The sequence below is a fragment of the Falco biarmicus genome, chromosome 3 (assembly GCF_023638135.1).
Source record: "Falco biarmicus isolate bFalBia1 chromosome 3, bFalBia1.pri, whole genome shotgun sequence".
Classification (NCBI taxonomy): domain Eukaryota; kingdom Metazoa; phylum Chordata; class Aves; order Falconiformes; family Falconidae; genus Falco; species Falco biarmicus.
In genome coordinates, this window is record NC_079290.1 from 30203308 (window position 1) to 30225437 (window position 22130).

The window sequence follows — 22130 nt, forward strand, 5'->3', positions numbered from 1 at the left end:
AGTGAAAAATAATGATTTAACAGAGAAAATCTAAGGCTATTAAAGCTGTAAGCTTCAAGAAGTAAGGCAAAGCACACCTCAAAAAAACCTTTTAATATTAATTAAACCCTGACTACAGTATATTTCTAATTCTGTAGTGAAGTTCAAATTAGACATGGGAAACAGCTTTTTGCTTGAGAAACTGTCTTTGCTTTCTTCTTAAAATAGTCTAATGCAATGCCATCACCTTGATTTTTTCTCTGTTGATAGGGGTTGTTTGCAGCACTAAGGATGAAGCGAGTCATGAAGGTCTGGAGTAGAGAAATGAGGTCTCCTGGAGTAGAGATGTGGCATCACAGGAAAAAAGACAGAAAATGGGCAGGTCAGGGGCTGGAGAGCAGGAAATGAAAGTGCAGGCAGGAGCCATGCTGGGCACTGCAGCTTGACCTCACCTGAGGCTGGCAGCATGCCCAGAGCCAAGTTTTGGGTGGTAAGGGGAGACGACACCGCCACAGCCACAGAGCATGAGCAGCTTTGTGGACAGGTCCTTGCAAAGAGGACACAGGGAGACAGCAAGGCCTGAGCTGGGCTTGGGAAGGATTGGGGCTTGCAGAGCTCCAGCGGCGGGCCACTGGCGTCAATGGCAGTGCAGCGACACACTGAGATGCATCCAAGCAAACTTTTTTTCCTGTTTTTTAGGGAGGCTGACGAGATTATGACAGAATAGGAAGGGAAGATTTACAGAAGAGCAGAGGTGGGAAACATGAGAGGTTTTAGGTAGATTTAGGCAATGGAATATCCATGAGGAAATGTCCAGGAAGAAGCTGGGTATACAAGACCGAAGGGGAATGATTTGCAAAGCAAAGTAACAAAAGCTGTGAATGATTTGCAAGTCTAGTAACTAAAAATAATGTGGATTAAGCCTTTTGGCTGGGGAGATGGGAGGAGAAGAGGGAAGCCAAGCCCAGAGCCTGGTGGAATGGGCTGCAATCCAGCCAGGTGGCAACGCTGCCAGAGTAAGGGTTTCTCTGGGGGACACATCATTGCCACCTGGCAGCATAGATCAGGGACACGCTCAGATGAGAAAAACTGACAAATGTGCTCTTCTGCGCATGGGGTTTTAAACAAAGAACCAGTTACTGCAGTGTCATGAAGTCAATACAAGTCATGTCTACAAAAAAAAAAAAGAAAACCTGCTACTTATGTGTCTAAAACAGCAAAGTACCAAGTCAGCAGAGGACTCCTCCACCCCCTGCCCTGCTATAATCCTGTTGCCATGTTGTCCAAAGTCCCACAAAAGGAAAAGGACATTGTCCACCCTTAAAATGCACCTTATCCCTCTTTAGAAACACCTCCTTCCTTAAACGTATTTAGAGATCTCATCAAATTTTGGAGCAGAAAAGGCCCCGCAGGGCCCCGCTCTCCAACTCTTTGGCATTATAAGCATCAACCATGGTTTGATCTTACTGGGTGGTGGCTCTGCCTTCTGCCTCTGCTGCCCCACTCTTTGTATCAGAGAAATCCCAAATCTGACTGTCCTCAGAGCTGATGAGTCAGAAAATACACTAGCCATACTTGTGTCTCCATATTGAAAAGATACACCTTAAAAACCCCGACAGTATAGACAAGATGGCCCTGACTTCATCTGGGATGGATTTCAGCATTTCACCATGTCAGCCACATTACAGATTTTAAAAAGAAAACACCATAGCCTCTGTTACCAGGTTTTTAAGATTTTTACAGATAGACAAAGCACATATTTTATCTTGAATTTCCTGGGTAAATTAAAGCTTGCAGAGAAGCAGCAGTCCACAGGACACAGAGCAACATTGTTATGGAGGGCCGTATGCCTAAATTTACTGCCAGATTAACAACTTTGTATGTCTGCAGTCACCCCTCTGCTATGGCAAGCTAGTGTGGAAATTGAAGATTTAATTATTTGCCAAATATGCATTCAACCAAATGTTGAACTGAAGCAATAAATGCAGTTGTAGTGTAACAGCATATGCAGATATTTCATACCAAGTAGATTTAATAGATTTGCAAAAGGTGAAGGTCAGAATAAAATATGCAACTTTGGGGAAGTGGAAAGAATGTAAGAATAAGAAGTTAATATCAGCCATGTTTAATTAAAAAAGCCCCAACCCTACAGCAAAAGCAGTCATTTAACTGTGTTTCACAACATATGTCCTGCACAGCAAACAACTACACCACCACAGCTAGAGGAAATTCAGAAAAATGTTTAACAAATTTTTTGGCAAGTAGGTTAAAATTTCAGTTATATGACTTCAATTAAACTAGCAGAAAAGGAATGGCTCCAGTGATCATTTTTTTAATAAAACATATCTTTAGTCCTCATATATTAGGCAGTGAATTTGGACTTGAGAAATGTAACTTCATACAAAGACTACAGTGAACTGCATAAAAATCTGTCTTATGGTTTTCCAGTCACATTAGTCACAGGTATAATTCAGATGAGAGTTAAAATTTCATTTTTAAATAAGTTTTAAGGGAAAAAACTGTCTAATCAACTCCTTATGAGTTACATAAAATGTACTTCAGGTAGTACCTTAAAATTCTTATGTGCATTGCTTTAAAAACATTTCTGTAGTTTTCTGTGCCTTTGTCCTGTGAAACAGAAATTTGGTTGTGCCAGATCCATGTCTACACCTATAGGAAAGTTGACCCATGAAACTCCATACCCCGTAACAGTGGCAAAGAGAAGAGGGGGAACTATGCATGGCACCTATCACCATACATTTCTCTCTTTCTCATGTGCATATAGGTCATCTTCTAGGAATGTAGGAAAGCCATGTAAAAGGTGTGATGGCTGGGATTAGGCTTTGTCAACAGTCATCCTTCCTTCATCAGGCTGCTCCAACAGCAACGGCAACAGGCATCCTGCCCTGAGTGCAGAAGAGGAAAGCGTGCCCTGTTCATCTACTTGACTCCTGGTATTCACTGGCTCTGGCAGCTCCCCATAGCAAATATTTTTTCACATGGAAGAACAAGGGTTCCCAGAAGCACTTGGAGGCACAGTCCGAGCAGGAGACTTCCTGGTCTAATGTGGAATGCAGACATGACTGCACATGAGCTCAGTGAACAAGACAACAGCAAATGCAGGGAAACATTTACTCAGTACCACAATCCATCATTATAGTGGTCTTTGGAGTGCAGCCTTCCCTAAAGTCTACGCTGACTACTTCAACACAGGCAGGAGTTCAGATAGCAATAACTGGCGATGCCTTACACTGCTGTGGTTCAAGCTGTTCTAGAGAAAGAGGGTAAGTTTGTGATTCGGCCAATTCACAGCACTGCCACTGGGCTTCTTCAGAAGATGCACCCTGTAAACACACAGACTGGGCAGTAGCTGGTGGACATGTGTGCACCTCTGGGCTTGGCAGGGCACCAAGAGCTGACTAGCGATGAGGCAAGCAAGACCCAGACACAGCCAGGGAAAGGTAGAAAACACATTTCTGGACAAGGAGAGCAAGCTTGTGGGTAAATGTTGCTGAAAGAAACCTGGGATGTGAACAAAGGACCTGTTGACTATTTGATTTCTCCTGTGCTAGACAAGATGAGACTCTGAAAATGAACTAGACTGTAGTTTCAAGTAGCAGCCCCTATCAACTTCTCAACAGGAAAAAAAAATGGCTCCAGCTGTTTTAATTAAGAGACTCAACCCAACAATTATCATATCTAAAGTTTTTCAGAAGAAAGCAGTGAAATTTATCCGTCAAAATTGACTGCATCTCTAACTCCAATGGGCTGCAAGTTAGGAGGCTTAAAATATTATGCTTAGAAAGCCGACACTGCCATACAACCACCTTCTAAAGAGCATTCTCTATTATTGTCATTATTCAGTTCCCTCAAGCTCCCTTTAAGGATAAAAGTCCCATGTTTCTAGCACTGGAGCATGAGGTAGCTTTGGCAGGGTGCTCCCCAGGGTGGGAGAAGGGCAGAGTGCCTGTGGCCTCGGCTGGGAAATGCCCCTCAGCCAAGCGATGCAGGAACACAGCTGGATTAGGAGCAAAAAGACAGCACTGACTAAAGCTCTGAAATCACTGGGTACATGCTGCCTACTTCTTGCTCAAATATACTGTAGACAAGTTATTAGTCTTGAGCAAGGCCAGTATGGTAGCAGCCGCAGGCTTGAAATGGTGGGAGAGGAACACAAATACCACCTTCACAGAAACTGGCAACCAACATCCAGAGCTGGATTGAGTCCCACAGGCCGTCTGTCCAACTTGTTTAGCCAACTAAAGGCAAAATATTGCATCAAAATAAATTCTGGGTAATTTTATGGTGATTATTTTTTTTTTAGTAGCTGCTTAACTAGTCTTTCACCTCACCTGGAAAGGCAGATTCTTTTGTAAATCTCACGTGACATGCGGACAAGAGGAACTGTGTTTCAAATTCCAGTAGAGTATTAACCCAACAAACACGAAAATGCTGAGGCAAATGGTGTCAGCCATCTCCAGAGATGCCCTTTTTTGCACACAAGCTAATAAAAGTAAAATTTGAGAATTGTAAATGCAACCTGAAAACAAGTTGAGTTTGAGGTTTCTATACTGTAATTAGCAACACAGCTGGTTCAGTTTGCTTGAGTGCTGTCTCTTCTACAGCTTCCAAATGTCCTCACACCGCTTCACAGCTCATGCAACACCCTATGGGTTTCCTCAGCTTACAGATGGGAACCCCTCAGCCCTTCCCCCCTAAAACACCCCTAGTGCCTTCCCATGATCTCTGAATTAACCCAGACAACATTCTCACTACTACTGGAGCAATATTTGCTACCGATCACATAGAGACTGCAAACAGATTAAAAAGAAAGAGGCTCCAGTGCTTACACCAAAGCTACATGCGTGCTGATTAACCAGCATTTGTCATCAGAGGGAAAGGATAAAAGCTGAGTTCCTTCCTGCCTCTCCCTCAGCCGGGACATCAATGCACTTGCCCATCTCTCCTCAATCACCCATTTGCAAAGAACATATCAGAACTTCATATTCTAAATATTTCTATGCCTCTATCAAATTTAGTTAAAATTGATCAAAAGGTTAAAGACTGCAGAGGGCTGGGGAGGGCAGCAGCTGCCAGACACAGCTGCAGGCAAGCTGCACATTGCACAAGCTTACTGCCTCGGACACCCTGCCTGCAGTTATGATTGGTAATTTCTTAAGCATCGGAAATCCTCAGCTAATTGCAACAGCCCTGGCTCCACTGAATGAAAGGGAGTTTACCAGTTCATACCAGCCCATAAATGCCTCTAAAGACATCTTCATTTCCAGAAAAAGGAACAAAGAACAAGGACCAGATGAGACTTTAGTCTTTCTTCTCATAAACAACTTCTGCGGAAACACTTTCAGTTTTTCGTTTTTTAACCACATAAGCCATAAAGCAGTTCACCACAGATCTTGCTGATCATCAGCATGTATAAGCTTCAAGGGTTCCAGGGAAAAAACCCTGGTTTTCTTTCCTTTGTGCTTCATTAAACTTCAGCGTTAACTGGGAGGAAAGACTCCTTTGGATAACATTAGTCAATATGGCCACCAGTTGGTGAATTTTTCTGAAAATGAGTTACCGGCAAAGCAAGCAGCTGCGAGAGTATAATTGATACAGAGAATGTGATATGGGTGCACTAAGGAAACCACTTCTGTTTACTCTGGTCAGGAGATGTCTACAACCAGGGCTGTGACCAACAGGTGCACAAGCTGGTGCTGGCATTTAACTGTACACTGCTGGAAGGGATGTTTCACAAGTGAAGCTCCAGCTGCTTCAGAAGAGACAGAGTTGAGTTTTCTGCACAGGGTGGCTGTGGAAAAGCCATTTGGAGTAAGATTCACCTTGCTGAAAGGTAACCATCTAAAAGCTGGTGTTTGCTCTAAATTTGATGCCTGGACTTCCTCCCTGGAAAAGGTGGAGAGGGAACCGCACCCCCAGCAGCTGCCCCCCTCCCGTCACCCTGCTGTGGAAGATGGGCAGAGAGACAGTACCACTATTAGAAGCAAAGTATTCCGCCAAACTTGAAACTTTCCACTTTTTAGCTCTTCTATTTTCCAGGGCTAACTGAATCATTATCTCTCTAAACCATATTCAGAAACTACAGTAGTTTTTAAATGTATTTTTTATGTTTATATTATAAAAAGCCTATGTTTTTAAGGTAGTGCTCTTTTGAAATGTATACATGGGGATTTTATATGAATTAAATCTTTTTATTCCACTCTTTGGCAATATAATACAAAAATATTTCAGTGCAACCTAGTTTTCATGTAATTCCCTTTCTCTCAAAATGAAACAGCATTCACATGAAGTCAGAAAGTGAAATGGGAAAAAAAAATCCTACCAAAAGTTTGAAGTTTTGAAGACTTCAAATTGTGCTACTACTTCAGATTGTGCTATTGTCATGTGTCCTTGTAGGGAACATGTAACTATTACAGTGTCTGAAATTCTACAAAAAATAAAACAACCACAAAAAAAAAAAAAACAGGAAGAAAAAAGATAAAAATACAGTACAGAAACTGCCAGTTCAATTAAAAATAAAGGCCAACACTGAAGATTCAGGAAATATAAAGGCTTACACATTAAGTAAGTGATTTACTTAGAAATAAAAGCAAAAACTGTTTAATTTTTTTCTTGAGGCAAGAAAACAAACTGCACTGCTTAAAATAAAATGCAACAATTTTAAACTCTAATTTTAATTTTTCAATTAATTTCATGTATTTAGTCCTAAGCCAATAGCTATTAAATGGTTTCAGGAGAACATTATGTTGAAAGTATGGAATGTTACTTAAACTGTAGTAATTCTCCAAGTACTACGTGGAATTATCAAAATCTTAATTAACAGGCGTAACTTGGGTCCACCAGCCACATCCAAGGGTCAAAGTGATACCATGATGAAGGGCTATTAGATCAGCATGGAAAAAACCTGTTTAAATAGTGTAGTAATATCTTGCTTTCATGGAACCAATGGACCATGACAGAAGTAGTGGCAGTATTTCTCACTACACAATGCAAACTTCGTATTCTAGAATTCATATTTCAGAAGCTTGCTTCAGCTTTAAGATCATATCATCATAGCTGTAAGGCTGTAAGATCAGTTACACTTTGGTAAATGCAGACATAGTATTTATGGCTAGACAATGCACCATGGCTTTAAGACTCCCAGTACACAGTACAAAAATTCCACGTGTGCATACAGATGAGCCAGTTGAGTTGACTTATCCCCATGTCAAATGTATTTGGTGGGCTAGTCTAAGATTAAATTCATCAGGGTCCACAAGGATATTAAACCAAATCTCCACAGTTCAAAATATAATGCTTACTCAAAAACCACAATCTGTGGAATTGATTTTAAATAAAACTCACTAATTTCTCTCACAATCTGCACATCTGTTACTTTGCTGTCCTTTTTGTCACATTTCATGTGTACCGTAAAATATAAAATCTGCATTAACCGATCTGCTACGGCAGACAGGTTATGAAAGGCCTCATCCCCCGTGCTTATCTACAGGTTACATGTAATGACTCACAAGTCCTCTCCCAGCCTTACGTTCCTGTAGAACACTGGTATAACAAGAAGAGCTGAACACAACAGCTGGCCAGAACAAAGGGCATCAGCAAAGGCTCCGGCATTTCCCAGCTGAGAAAACAGCATTTCACCACAGGTCGTATACCAAACACACCGGCTACTACCAGAGGAAATCAAATATTTGAACAAGCAGAAAGTGATGCATTTCAGTCATGCGTGAAGGGAAACCCAGTGAATAAGAATTATACAATGCCACCATGAACTTGCCCTTAAGAGACACAAACCAGTTTATTGTGAATGGAATAGAGTCAGCAAACGCAGAAGCATAATTTTTTTTTCCTCAAGGTGGAGAGAACATAGACAATTTTCCAAGAATTACAAAAGAAATGTAAAAACACTAAAAGAAGGAGTAGGCTTTAGTTTACTTTTAAAAGACTAAAAATTACAACAGATACTACTTGGTTTTGGTTACAGACTGATACTTCATTCATTCTGAGGGTGGGAAAGTGAGATGTAAGAGGTTCAATTAATGCAAAACAAAGGAACAGGAATTCACAGGGATGTCTGATGTTTACCACTGCAGTATGAGAGTGGCTGATCACATAACAGAGCTTGTCTACAAAGCGCCCTTCAAGAAACACTGAGATTGTTCAAGTGCACAAATCCTTCTTATTGGAAGCAGGGAAATCTAGTTTATTATTTAAACTCTGCCAGAGCTAACAGCAGGAGTAGCAGCAGATTTCAGCTTTTAATGAATATGTGATGCATTCGTCTTGACCACAGGTTACAGTTCTGGAAAAAGGGAATGATGAGGAAAAATAGATTCCATCTAACGAAGGGGGGAAAGCATCCTTGGATATCAACTTCACAATCTAAGCAGTCTGTTTTGAACTAGTTTAGAGAGTGACAAAAGCCCATATGGAAGTAAGACCAGCAAAAAACTACAGATCAAGCAGTAAGACTGGAATTTGCAGTTTGGAGACCAGAAATCAGACTAGGCCAAGGCAGACTGGGAACAGCAGGACAGCAGGCCAAACTTTGAGAGGCTGGGTGTTGAGAGAACACAGGCAGATGACTGTGCAACCATAGCTCCCTCTTGCCCATGCACTGGCCCTATCTCATCTTACCTTGTGGACCATCTCTTCTACCAAACACACCCTATGTGGGCATATGTAGACCATGCCCTTCCATAATAACACTCTGTTTGCAGCCCAGTTCTACCCGCAAGTCAGATGAAGCCCAAAAGCAGAAGAAATTGGCCTTTCGGATCCCACACATAGGGTCTATGCAAACCAGGAGGCAACAGGCTGAGCAATTCCACTCTGGTATTTTAACCATAGCACTACTAGAACAGACATATCCACACTAGAAGCCACCTTTTCCTCTTTCTCTCCTTCTTTGTTTACCTTTAGCATTGTCAGCGTGGGAGTTCAATTCAACTTGTACTTCTGCTGCACAGAAATTCTGCAGGAGGGAGACTAGCAAGTCCAGTGTCAACAGCCTGTGTGCTAGAGTATCAGCTTCAGAAGAGCCCAGCTGATCTGCAGCCTGAATTCCAGAACCCAGTCACCTTGTCACCCTGCTGATTACCCAGGATTATTCAAAGACGTGATCACTGGAATCAGAACATTGCTCTGCATGCCACAAAACTATTGTAGCAGGATACTACAGTGTGCAAGCCCTCAGTGTCAAATGTTGCTTGACAAGACACATGAGCTCACAACATCTGACAGGTCATCATGGTTAAGCTAAATTTGGCAGAAGTGTATCCCTATAGTGATGAGACTCAAGTGTGTGCTTGCTCTGACCTGGATTACCTTTGTGTGGGAAACTGGACCGATGAGACCCACCATCGCCACAGCAGATGTATTATCTTGACATTGCTATGGCAGGAAACTCATGCAATCACCACTGTGAATGACTACTGCCAGAGAAGAGATTTAAGGCAGGAAGATAACACCACTGCCACCGCAGCGACTTACCTATACATTGTTAAAGGAGGAAACCGACCGATGCCATGGAGCAACAGGGCAGGCTGATCCTGCAAAACTTGACCAAGCCCCTGTGCATGTATCCAGACTTGGGGTCAGGGGGGTCAAGGTGCCTGGAGGCCCCTTGATGTTGGGCACGTACACCATTGTCAAGTGGAGGTGTAGTTGAGCAGAACGGCTTGTAACAACCCTATAAAAAACGGAACCAACTAAGATTGGACAGGACGTTCCCCCACCGGACTTGGAAACAAATCGGACTGTCAGGATACCCCAGCTCCAGGGTGGTAGCTATTGCCCTGAACTCTTCCCTTTTCTTTCCTTCTTTCTTTCCTTCTTTTCTCTCTCTTTATCTTTTGCTCTCTCTCCCTTTGCATTCGCAGATTTATTGTTGAGAAAATAAAGTTCCTTGGCTCTTGACTCCATTTTGAGTCTTAATTCTGTTCCCGAGAATACAAACAGAACCACGCTCCGGTCTCAGACCGGCATGCGACACTTTGCCAGGGAAATCAGCTGTCACAGTCCAAAGCAGAGCCCAAGTGCACAGCAAGATAAAAGCACCATACTCAGGAAATCAGCTCTCTAGTACAAAGCTGAGAACACACCAGTTTGATGGTATAGATGTATCTATCCATCAAACTGGTGTAACAACTCCAGACAGGATATAAACTTATTTAGGAAGAACATTCAAGGAAAAAACCAAAACCACCAGAATATGTACGTTGGATTTCTGTGAAGTTCAGAATAATTTTTGCTGAATACCTTTACATGCAGATGAAAGGGAGAAGACCAGAGGCAGGATCATTGTCCAGATCCAGTCCTACTTATGGGCTCTTGAGAGGGACTTAGATGAAATTACCTTGAGAAGTCATCATGAGCAAGGTAAAGGACTGGGAATTAGATTAACTGAGTAACCAATGTAAAAGCAACATGTAGGACAGTGAAAGAATTAGGAACATGTTGAATGACAATGTTTGCTTAAAAGGCAGAGAACAATATCAGAAGGCTATGGCTATCTGTGACTTCATGAAGCTTCATCTTCATTAATAGGGAGGAACTCATTAAGACAATATGAAAAAGACTGACTTCATTCTACAGTACCTAGACAGTATATCTCACACTGAATTTTCATTCTGTGATGACGGTGACCATGCAGGCTCAAAGCACTTTCTAGATCACTGATTGATGTGTTGCTTTTGGATGACCCCTGTGATGCAAGAAGGACTTTAACAGACAAACCTGCAAATACTTATACTAAGTATGAATACTTGTGCTCAGAGGAATGGATAAAATAGAAAATCCAGTTTTGACAACATACAAAATGTCATGGAAATGTAATGCATTAAAAATATTTAAAAATTATGTATTTACCCAGATCCTTAATGAGTGATAATGCTTCCCATGATATGAATGCTCCACCACCATCATCCATAGCTCCCTGCCCAACGTCCCAGCTGTCCAGATGTCCACTGACCAATACAATCTGGAAAAGATTAAAAAAAAATTAAGAGAAAACGTATCTACATGAAAACACTGAATTAGAAAAGTCAGTTCAGTATTTAAGCATTTTAATGATTTTGTCATAAATTTGGCTGTTTAATTTAGAATGGGAAGAAGGAAACATTTCAAATAAAACTAAAACATTGTTCTCCAGTCACTAAATATAAATCTGGGATGACCAAATCCATCCTATTGCTTCAAACCACTGCCTAAATCAAACTAGATACTCTGTGAGAAATACTTAACTGAAAGGTTTTGGCTTGAACCTTAACAAAGTGCATACTTTCCAGAGAAAGAAGACTACTGCACTGTAGAATGGTGAAAATTTCTTTCATATTCCAGTTGTTTAAGCCCTTAGGCATGAAATTTGATTAACCCTATTTTTGGGTGCATAATGAAGAAATATAAACTTAGACTGAAGTGTTCCCAGACAAAGATTGTTGGTTTTTATTATATATCTATGGTACTTGTCACAGAGGACCTCTAATTCATTACTGGATCCCCTATGTGCTACAACAGTGACAACGTATTTTATAGTTCCATTAGTCATAAGGATATTTGAAATTTAAAATGACATGGTAGCAAGTCCCAGATGGGTTTTCTGCAAAGAAAGTTTTGTGGCCACAGTAGAGTATAGCAGTATACGTATCTCCAGAAACACCTGCTTTCAGATCTGAACTCTTCAGAAGTCCACAAGCAGCATCAGACCAATAACAGAAGCAAGACCGTTCCCTAACTGGACCTGAAGCTGAAGGGCTGATAAATCTATGATTGCGATGGAAAGGTCAAGGAGGGACAAGAACTCTGAGCTGAGCAGGCAGTGTGGTAAAATGATGGAATAGCATAAAAACAAGAGCAGTGCCCTAGAAATCTTTAAAAACTGGTACCAGTAAAGAGTGCCCTTAGGACAGGGTGGAAGTGGAAGTGTCCAACCTATGACAGCTCAGCACTGTGGAAAAACTGAAGGAGACCCTGGACCATCCACCTGTGCCCTGCCCAGAACTGGTCATACTGGTTATCATGAAGGCATGCTTCCCCCTCTCTGGTTGGCTGACGTCAAACAGGTCTCACAGTTATGGGATCTAGAAAAAGATGAAAAATGCTCATTCCTTCTGCCACCTTCTTCTCCCTAAGGGATAAGGATCTCCCTGGCATATCATCTCAGCTTTCACTCATTGCAGGACAACTACTCTAGCACTGAAAAAGTGAACATAATGGGTTTCTTTCCTATTATTAACCCTGGAGGGTGAAAGCCTGTGCTGTCAAGTGTGCAGGTAACATTGCAAGAAACTGTTGCACAGTACTGGGGTGCAAATACTAAGACCTCTATTTTTCCCTTTACATAAGAGACATCTTAGTACGTTTCACCAGTTATTAAAAATAATGGACAAACAGATCATGGAAAGACAAAAAGCATCAACTGCTCATCAAACAACCACGTTTTTTCATCCAATCAAATAAAAACTCAGGTAACAAAACTAAAAGGCCCCTTTGTATTAAACAAGGGCCATGATAGATTATTAGTCATATCCATTGTATTGCCATGTGTCCAACCACGATGCACCAAACCCCTTTAAATTTAGCAAATACACCATGAAATGTTATAAATGTGTGTATTATAAAAAACAGAAGTGTCATGCCTTAGAAGCTGGAAAAGCTTGTGATCAAAATCTGAAGAGCAGCTTAGTCTCTCCTTCTCAGATGTTTCAACTCTCTTTATTCCTTACCAAGCCTTAACTCAACATGTGCTTGCTTTCCAGCACAGACTGATTTTCTTGGTAGTAGAGATATACTGCAGCCTTTATTCCAAAACCTCCCCTCTTTCAAAAGCACTTAAATTTACATGGCAGGCCCCTCTGTAAAAGCCTCAGATTTACACAGGAGATATTTCTGCAATTTAATGTCATGATCCTCCCAGGCCCGGCATGAAAGACTGCAAACAGCATGTTTTCCAGGGATGCTGCCCTGCAGTACAAGTACATAATCTGTGGCAGCCCTCTGCTACAATAACAATATAGCTTAAAACCAGGCAATCTAAGAAAAGCTATGCTTTGGAGGTAGAAACCTTTCTGAAATGAGAACAGGAAAAAAGTGTTCATTGCAGTACTCCTTGCTCATTTTTGTTTTCTTATAAGGGAGGACTAAGCACAAACACACACACATGCTCAGTCAGTGAAGGCAACGCACGAATGAACTCTGCTTTGAGTTCATTCATGCATGTGCAGACCCTCTGCAACCCACCTGTGGAGGACAGAGCTCAAACACGACCACACTTTGCAGCTGACTGATGCAGACTCATTACTGTCCTCTCAGTAAGGAATTTGTAAATAATAGTATTTTAAAAAAAGAATAGAAAAGGCTCCAAGTGAAAGCACAACTGTCTGCTGCATAGAGGACGTCTGTTCTACCACTTCAAAACCACCATGTGGTTGGTTTGTTCTTAAAGCAAAAATTGGTTTAAAGAAGATAACTATTCACTCTCCTGGGAAACAGCTTCAAGCTGAAGTGAATTATTTAGAACAAGCTTGTAAACTCATTGAGAGATAACTAAGTTTACAACAGAAGCAACACCTTGTCTTTAGCAGTGAAAGAATACTTCACTAACTCTGTTCCCTGACAGCGATCTCAACAGGAGTGTCTGAGAGGGAATTACTCCTCATTTCTTTGAAACAACACACACTGCAACAGCAGGAAATTCTGAATCAGAAGAAGGTGGTGTAATCCCATTTGGGATTACAGACTCCATTCATAAAGCATCTTTACCAACTCCAGAACATTACACCAAAACAGATCAAGGTTCAAGTGGATTAAGAAAACCAGATAATTTTATGGATGACCTTTTACTTAAATTTACTTAAGCTAATGCCAATAGCAATTACATGAACACAACCAATGTACTTCTATGTGAAATTTTTTTCACAACAGTTGCTTTTTTAAACTATCATACTTTTGTAGCAGCTGCTAAAATAAAAGTTTCAGTGATCCTGCTGACAGCTAGCCATAGACATTCTTAAAATAAGACACAGTCATAAGTAACAATACCACTATGTTTATCTTGGTCTTTAAGTATATATAATGTGTCTGGGTAATGAATGAAAATATTTCTGCAATTCACTCTAAACCACTATATTATTTAATATAATATTATAAAATAATAATATGATAATTCTCTGCACAGGTAGGCTAATAACAAAGGCAGTTAAAGCTATCAAGGACATATGATTATTGCATTTCCCACATTGCTTTCAAATCTGTTATGCGGTTCTCAGCTTCAAATCTACACATAGACTAATCACATTCGCACAAAACATCCCTATAGAAATGTCAGTACATGCTAACAGAATATAAGCATTGCAAAGCAATGTAAGTGAGTGTATGTAAGTATAAGTATTTGTTTTAAATATACAGAGAAACCACAAGCAACTGTATAGGACACTACAAACACAGCAATATACATTTGTCAAATTGACAGGAATAAATAAGACAGCTTGCATGCAACATGACACCTTAAGATTCGGCTGTCCTGCAGTGACACAGCTGAGAAATGCTACTCTAGACACTGTCCTGAGACAATACAAGAGAAGTGAAACTGCAGGAAACATTTCAAATAGAAGATGACATTTATGACATTATTATTATATATGACATCTATTTCCTTCTGCACCAGCTTTATGACCTCTATTGGATGTCTTTCAGTTATAACCAGCATTTCAATTGCATATTGAAATATTTTGAAATTTATATTACATTTTACATACTTATATAAACGTATATGTATACATTTTATGTTTTAAAACCGAGAAGATTAGGAAGAGGAACCACCCTGTCCTGGTTTCCGCTGGGATTGAGTTAATTTTCTTTTCAATAGCTGGTACAAGGCTGCGTTTTGGATTTAGTATGACAATAACATAGTTGATAACACACTGATATTTTTAGCTGTTGCTAAGTAATGCTTATACTAAGTCAAGGGCTTTTCAGTCTGCATACATTTGCATATGTCATGGAGTTATCCTTTTCTAAGCAGGATAGTTTTTGCCACTAAAAATAATCTCCCGTTCCATATGTAGTCACACATGCCTATTGCATTTGTCATGCAGTAACTTCAGAAAATGTAGGTGAGCTACCTTCTGCTTGGTTAGAGGGAATTTTAAGAAGAGTTTATTCCGCTTTTAGTCTCCACAATCTCACTTGCTCCTGTAGAGGTACAAGGCAAAGTCTTCTTTCCATGCAACATTAGAAATCATAAATAATCACATTAGGCAAGAACTGCAAGTAACATTTTCAATCACAGAATTTAATCTATAATAATATTTGTATCAAGTTGTGAACATCAGCATGCAAAATTATTTCATGTCACTGAGGTAGACGTAACAGAAGAGTAACAAAGTCATCATTCATCTTTGCTCTTTATGGATGAAGAAGACTTGGATGGAGGTTAGGGTCCACAAAGCAGGACCTTTATTGATGGAATGTGGCTACCAACACATTCTCTTAGAAAAGCTTAGCAATAACTTTCATTATCCAAACAACTGAAAAGCATTTTTCCTTATATCTTCCTCCAGCAGACAGGGAAGATAAGGAATACCTTAACTTGCATGGAGAGGACACAAAACTAAATAAGAATCCCGTACACAGAGAACGGCATGACAAAGATCTAAACAGGGTATTAGAACCAGATCAAGCATGTTTAACCAAAACACATTCAAACTCCAAGTGTCTGTATGCTGAAACTTTAAGCTAAAATGGTGAAGTCCTCTAGACTGTAACAAGTTCTTTTCAACTGCTCATCCAGATTTTCAGCCAAATACTGCTAAGTCATTTGCTCAAGCAGTACAGGTCTACAGTGTGCCAACTCAGTTCCCAGTTACCTGGAAACTCATGAAAAGCATTTCTATTCAAATTTTGCAGTTCTTTTTTCTCCAGGTTGCTTCTAAATAGGTCCATCTTAAGCTCTAGGTACCACAATAAGGTCTTACATTATTTGGATATTTTTTCTACATTAATTTCCTCCCAGTGCATAGGATATTTATACAATAAATTTACAGAAATGAACACCACATACAGTTATTTATGTTTGGACCAAAATTAGAGGAAAACAGAAGTCAGACAAGAATTAGGATCTCCTAATCCAATAAAAAAGTTGCCTATAAATTCTCTGCTTCCCCAGATACTCATTATTCTTTACTCACACAAACACTCTCCCACTTGCCAATTTCCTGTTTTCCTCAGCCCCAAGCAAAATTTTTGATGCTAACCAAACCATGACCGAAAAACTCTTAATCCCCACTTCTCAGACAGATGAACCCAGCACCAAATTCAGGCCTGCTCTCCTAAGCTTAGGGACTACGTTTTGAGTAATCTGCCCATTTGGATAGCATGGCAACTGTGAAATGCCAGATGGCTTCAGTTTATAAGGATCTAAAGATTTTCTTCATTTCACTGTGTAACAGCGTGAGAACAAGGGAAAAGAGAAAGGCAGCATATCATGTACCTAACTAGTGGGCAAATAAAACAGCTGGCAGGACTAAATTTAAGCCCATCATGCTTAACTTGCCTTCAAAACTATGATTAAATAAAGTCTTCAAATACACAGATTTGTTTAATTAAGAGTAGTAAATCTGGCACGGCAGTTTTAGGATGTAATAGCATCATCAATACATTCTGGAAAATGGCAACACCAAGCAATATGCTTTTCTGCTGCTTACCCACACAGCAAAGCTGGCACTAGTGTCCACAGTAATCTTCCTCTTCTAAAGTAATTCTTAGCCTGCAGGCTGTACTCTCTTTCCCCTTTTTTAGGAAAAGCTCTGTCATCTTAATGGAATAAAATGTTGGCATGTGATTAGGCTTTTTGCTCTGACCCATTCTCTTCCCTGCTTCACCTCAAACATTTTTCTCTTCAACTCACACAGCAAAACAAATGACAAATTAAGAGTTACCAGCTCTTCCTACTTGGTACTTCATGTAAAGGCAGAACCACATTCCTGTATACAAACCAACATTCCTCAAGTTTTAAAATATTTACAATAGTTATTTGTTTGTATCAGGCAGTAAGATTCTGTAAATCAGTCCCTTGGCTTTTCCATCAAAGGCCATCTGAAATCTAAACAATCAGAACTTGTAATCCTATGTGCTGTAGCAGCGCACAGACTGCAGCAAATGTATCACACATCATCTTCCTTTCTGGAATCCAACCCAGCTCTTCCAACAGCTGGACAAAGAGTCGAAGGAAACTTCTCAATCACTGCATAATAAAGACAACCACCTAAATAGCTCCTGCAGGGACACTGCATTTTGTATGTATACTACCATTATTTCAAACCCAGCATCTCAGCATCTGGGGAAGACAAAACTGACAAAGTGGAGTTCCCATCAGCGACATAGCACTATATAGCATGGGATTAGAATTAGACTTAAATGCAAGCTTAGTTACATTATATATATATATATATATATGAATATAAATTCTCTTGTATTTAAAAATGTGCAGTTCATTACTACCAGAAAAAAATACTTTGTCCAGTTACATTTAAACACAGATCTACTCTATAGTTTGTCATTCCATCAACTTCAACAGCTAAATTCAAGCACGGAGATATATCAGAGATATTCAGTTGTAAAAAACACTTACTTGGTAAAAACTCTTCCTGAAAGTCTACCCTGACCATTTCCCAAATATTTGTTTTGGGCCACAAATATGTGAAAAAAATTTGTGAGTTTCTGCACTTGCCTTTAAGAAAACACTAACTGCCTCCAGTTAAACTGCAATTGGATTAAATCATGCCCTAAATGTAAATCAGGAACATTACCACATTTAGTGGATTTTATTTTGTATATATAAGAATATTTCCTCAAATTAGTTTTTAGCTTTGGTGTCCAAATAATATGACTTCACTGTACAGCTCCTTTTATTAGATTTCACGCACATTAGAAATGGTTCTTAAATAATCAGTCTAGCTGTCTCAACTAATTTACAGTCCTAAAGATACACTGAAGTTCAGAAAGAAAAAAAATATTAAAACAAAAACTGTCTTTTCTACTTAATATGCAGTGTAGCAAGTCTTCCAGGCTTCCGATTAAATGATAGATCTGCACAAGAAACTGTAGTAACTCACTTAGTCACACAAGAATCCAACCCTATTACTGCTAAAAAGCTGATTAACCTTCAAAGACCCTCCGGGTCACAATATACAGTAAACTCTTCAAAGCTGAATCTCTGCTTTGTAAGGGTGATTGAAAATAAAGTGTCCTCGGAAAGTATTGCAACGAAACCTCCCTGTTTGCAGTGAATCTCAAAACCACTGAGGAGTTAAATAGCATGGGCTGATATCATTTATGGCATATATGACAGTGAAGGAGAAAATTAGTCTGAAGATGAATTATTACTGATAAGGGAATTGTAGTAAAGGTAATGAGACATAGAAACTATATGAGCATTCAAAAGATAACCAAGTCTTGAAATGACTATCATTTTTGTATTAAATGTTAGATTTTAAGACATAGTATTTCCATATTTAAGTTCCCTCGAATCTTTCATTTTTTATTTCCTGAGCTGCAACATTTCAGAAATAATACCACTCTTCATAATACTGTATTCTGAAAACAAGGATTTTAATTTATGTATTTCAGCCTACTTCTAGAGGGGTTTTAAGAGGAAAAACCGTAACGATAACTACCTCTAAACAAAAGCAGGTATCACTGAAATATCACTTACCCTTCAATAAAGATGATATTGTAGCTGCTATTTTTCTAGTTCAAAGATTAGCAAAGAATCTCTGCAATACTCCTGTAGAAAAGCTGAAATGGCGTCTGACCTGATGTGCAGAGAGAAACAATCCTTTTTCTGCCCTTACCAAAGGAAGACTTCCCTTACACATGCAGTAGATGATTTGTGTACAAAGAAAGGGATTATTTAATAATCTAGAGGCTTTGTATTTATATATTTTTCACTTTAGAGTTCTATGATTCCACATTACTACAGATCTAACAACATTACCAAATGTTTTAGCTTTGAAATTTCTTTTATCAGATACCAAAATTCATCTCAGCTAAAATAAACACTAATGTGTAGTGGTACTTCTTTCACCAAAGCATTTACAAAAACGGTCCTTCTTGTACACTGTGATACTATGCACTATTGGCAAGCATACCTTTCCAAAACTGTAAAAATTCTAGTTTTCTCCAAAAAATTATAAAACTATTGTTTCCTCCTGAGAACACTAGAACCCTTAAACAAGACCCATGCCCCACTAGCACTGCCTTAGTGCAGTCTGATAATCTTGAAAGCCATCCTGAGTAGCCACCTCGGAACTGTCCTCAAGAAAACAGGCTTCATTTTAAAAATCCCCCAAGAGGACTGCTGATGGAAACAAGTCAAAACAACCCTTAGATGGCTGTTAATAACATCAGAGGACACAAGAGAGGAGGCTTCAAAACATAACACTTAAATCCCCATGCCAAACACCAAGCATCAGAGAATACTTGAGGTTGGAAGGGACCTCTGGGTGCTCAACAACTTCCAGACCCTGCTCACAGCAGGCTCAACTTAGATCTGAACGCTCAAGAGTTTTCTCCAGTTGAGTTCTGAAAATTTCCAAAGATGGAGATGCCACAACCTCTCTGGACAAACTGTTTCAGTGTTTACTCTTCAGAAAATATTTTTCCTAATACCTTATTATAACAAGCTTTTTCAAAATGTGCCCTAACTAGCCCTCACTGCAGCATTCAGAAGTCAAACTGGATCCTGAATGCTGTCAGCTCACAAGCCTGCCTCATAGTTTTACATCTCCAGAAGCTTTTACTTAATTCATCAACACCAGCTGAACACAATGGAAATTAAATTCTTGCCTTTTCCCACACCACTGTCCCTCACCATCAGACATACTAAAAGCAGTGCTGATCCTGTAATCAGTTCACCCAAAACTGTCTCATCATCCCACTTCTATAGTCACAATGATCTATCAGAACTGGTGATGCCTCTTGTCCTCACTGCTCTACAGTGGGAGGTGGCTCCATGCCTTTCTGCTGTGATGGCAAAAAATCCCTCCTCTCAGGGTCACAGATTCACAGGCCTGCATTTCACAGCTCTAACTGCAGCCTGCGACAGAGGCTCTTCTGATCAGAGGCTTTTCTGACAGAGGCTCCTCTTGCTCCACAAATCCACACGCAGGCCAGGTTCTTGCCATTTCTACCACTGCTACTTAAAGGATTTCATTGTATAGTATGCTAAAACACTCAATCTTTCATTTGATTACTGTAACCCTTTTTTATCTCTATGGCTTATTCTACTTCCCTGGCACCTGCACAAGTTTTCTCAGAATTTTGCTAAGATTATCCTTCTATTTGTCAGAAGGGGCTTTTAAGATCCTTTTACTCCTCACTAATTTTTTTTAATGTGTACATAACATTTTTATTTCTCATACACACATTGCTTCTCTCTTAATCTGCACAACAAACTACTCAGTGCATCACTCATTTCATGCATTTCCAGAAAGGCAGCAACCCACCGTGGGGGTAGGAAGTTACTACAAAGTGATGACTGAAACACCTGCACACGGAGCACATGGAGGGAACAGGCAGGAGGAACTGAAGTCTGTGTGCAGCTACAGGGCTGCCATCTCCTTGGGGTCCCAGAGGCATGGCGGGATGGCTCCCATGACCAGAGGGCTGCAAATGATGTGTGCAGGCTCTTTGGGAAGGACAGGCTGGGAGGGTGATGGGGGGAGTTGCCCTTTGTGTGAGAGCAGTGGGATCTTCTGGAGCTCTGCCTGGGGCTGGATGATGAATCAGCTTGGAGGTTGTGGGTCAGGATTAGAAGGCAGACCGATGTGGGTGACACTGCATCTGCTACAGATAGCCTGAAGAGGAAAAGGAAGAAGTAGATGAGGCCTTCTTCAGACAAATGCAAGAAGTCCCACATTTGCAGGCCCTGGTCCTCATGGGGCACTTTAACCACCATGGTATCTGCTGGAGGGCAGAAGCACACAGCAGGGCACAGGCAGTCCAGGAGGTCTCTGGAGTATACAGAAAAACAACTTCCTCACAGAGGTGACTGAAGAACCCATGAGGGAGATGCTCTGCTGGACCTCATACTTACAAACAAGGAAGACGAAGACTGACTGGGCATGTGAAGGTCTGCAGTGAATGTAAGATGGTGGAGCTCAGGATCCTGAGAGGAAGGAGCAAGGCAAACAGCAGGATTTCAGCCCTGGACTTCAGGAAAGTGGAGTTTAGGCTGTTCAAGGACCTGCTTGTAAGAATCCTATGGGAGACAGAGCTGGAGAGAAAAAGGGTCCGGGAGAGCTGGCTGACTTTTAAGGATCATTCTGGGACTGACCAGCTGGAAAGCAGCTTGGCACAGAAGGAGCTTGGGGTCCTGATGGACTCGCTGACTATGAGCCAGCAATGTGCCTGTGCCATAAGCAAGGCCAACAGCACCTGGGCTGCATCAGGCTGAGCGCTGCCAGCGGGTCAAAGGAGGTGATCCCTCCCCTCCACTCAGCACTGGAGAGATACATCTGGGTGCTGTGTCCAGCTCTAAGCTCCCCAGAACCAGGCAGACATGAATATACTCGAATAAGTCCAACCAAGAGCCACTGAGATGATGAAGGGACTGGAGTATCTGACAGAGCTGGCACTGGAGAAGGCTTGGGGATCTCATCGACATGTATAAATACTTGACAAGGGATGTAAAGAAAGTGGAGCCAGACTCTTCTCAGTAGTGCTCAATGACAGATGACAGAACAAGGGGCAACAGGCAGAAACTGAAACAGAAGAAATTCCATGTAAAAATAAGAAAAAAACCTTTTTTCCTGCAAGCGTTGTAGAACACTGGAACTGCTACTCAGAGAGGCTGTCAGGTCTCCATCCTTGGAGACGTTAAAAACCCAAACCCTACACAACATGCTCTAGTTGTCCTGCCTTTGAGCACAAGATTAAACTACATGACCTCCCAGGGGTCTCTTCTTGTAATTATGACACTGATTCCAGAACGAATAATTCACGTTTTCTTCTGGCTCTGTAAATAATCCACATTTCTTCTGGCTCTATAAATTTTGTTAGAGACACAAAAAGCAGAATACAACTTGGAAATAATTTCTGCCAAACCCAAGTATGTCTTTCCAGATCCAGACAGC

General features: G+C 40.5%; 1 protein-coding gene across 4 annotated transcripts in view; it reads right to left on the minus strand.

Annotated features, from left to right (window-relative positions):
* CPQ (carboxypeptidase Q) overlaps positions 1 to 22130 on the minus strand; it is a 163695-nt gene that overhangs the window by 52022 nt on the left and 89543 nt on the right. For all 4 annotated transcript variants that reach the window (XM_056332648.1, XM_056332645.1, XM_056332646.1 and 1 more), the window contains one exon: positions 10867 to 10978. In XM_056332648.1, the coding sequence (XP_056188623.1) occupies positions 10867 to 10978 (112 nt within the window). The remainder of the gene's footprint in view (positions 1 to 10866; positions 10979 to 22130) is intronic.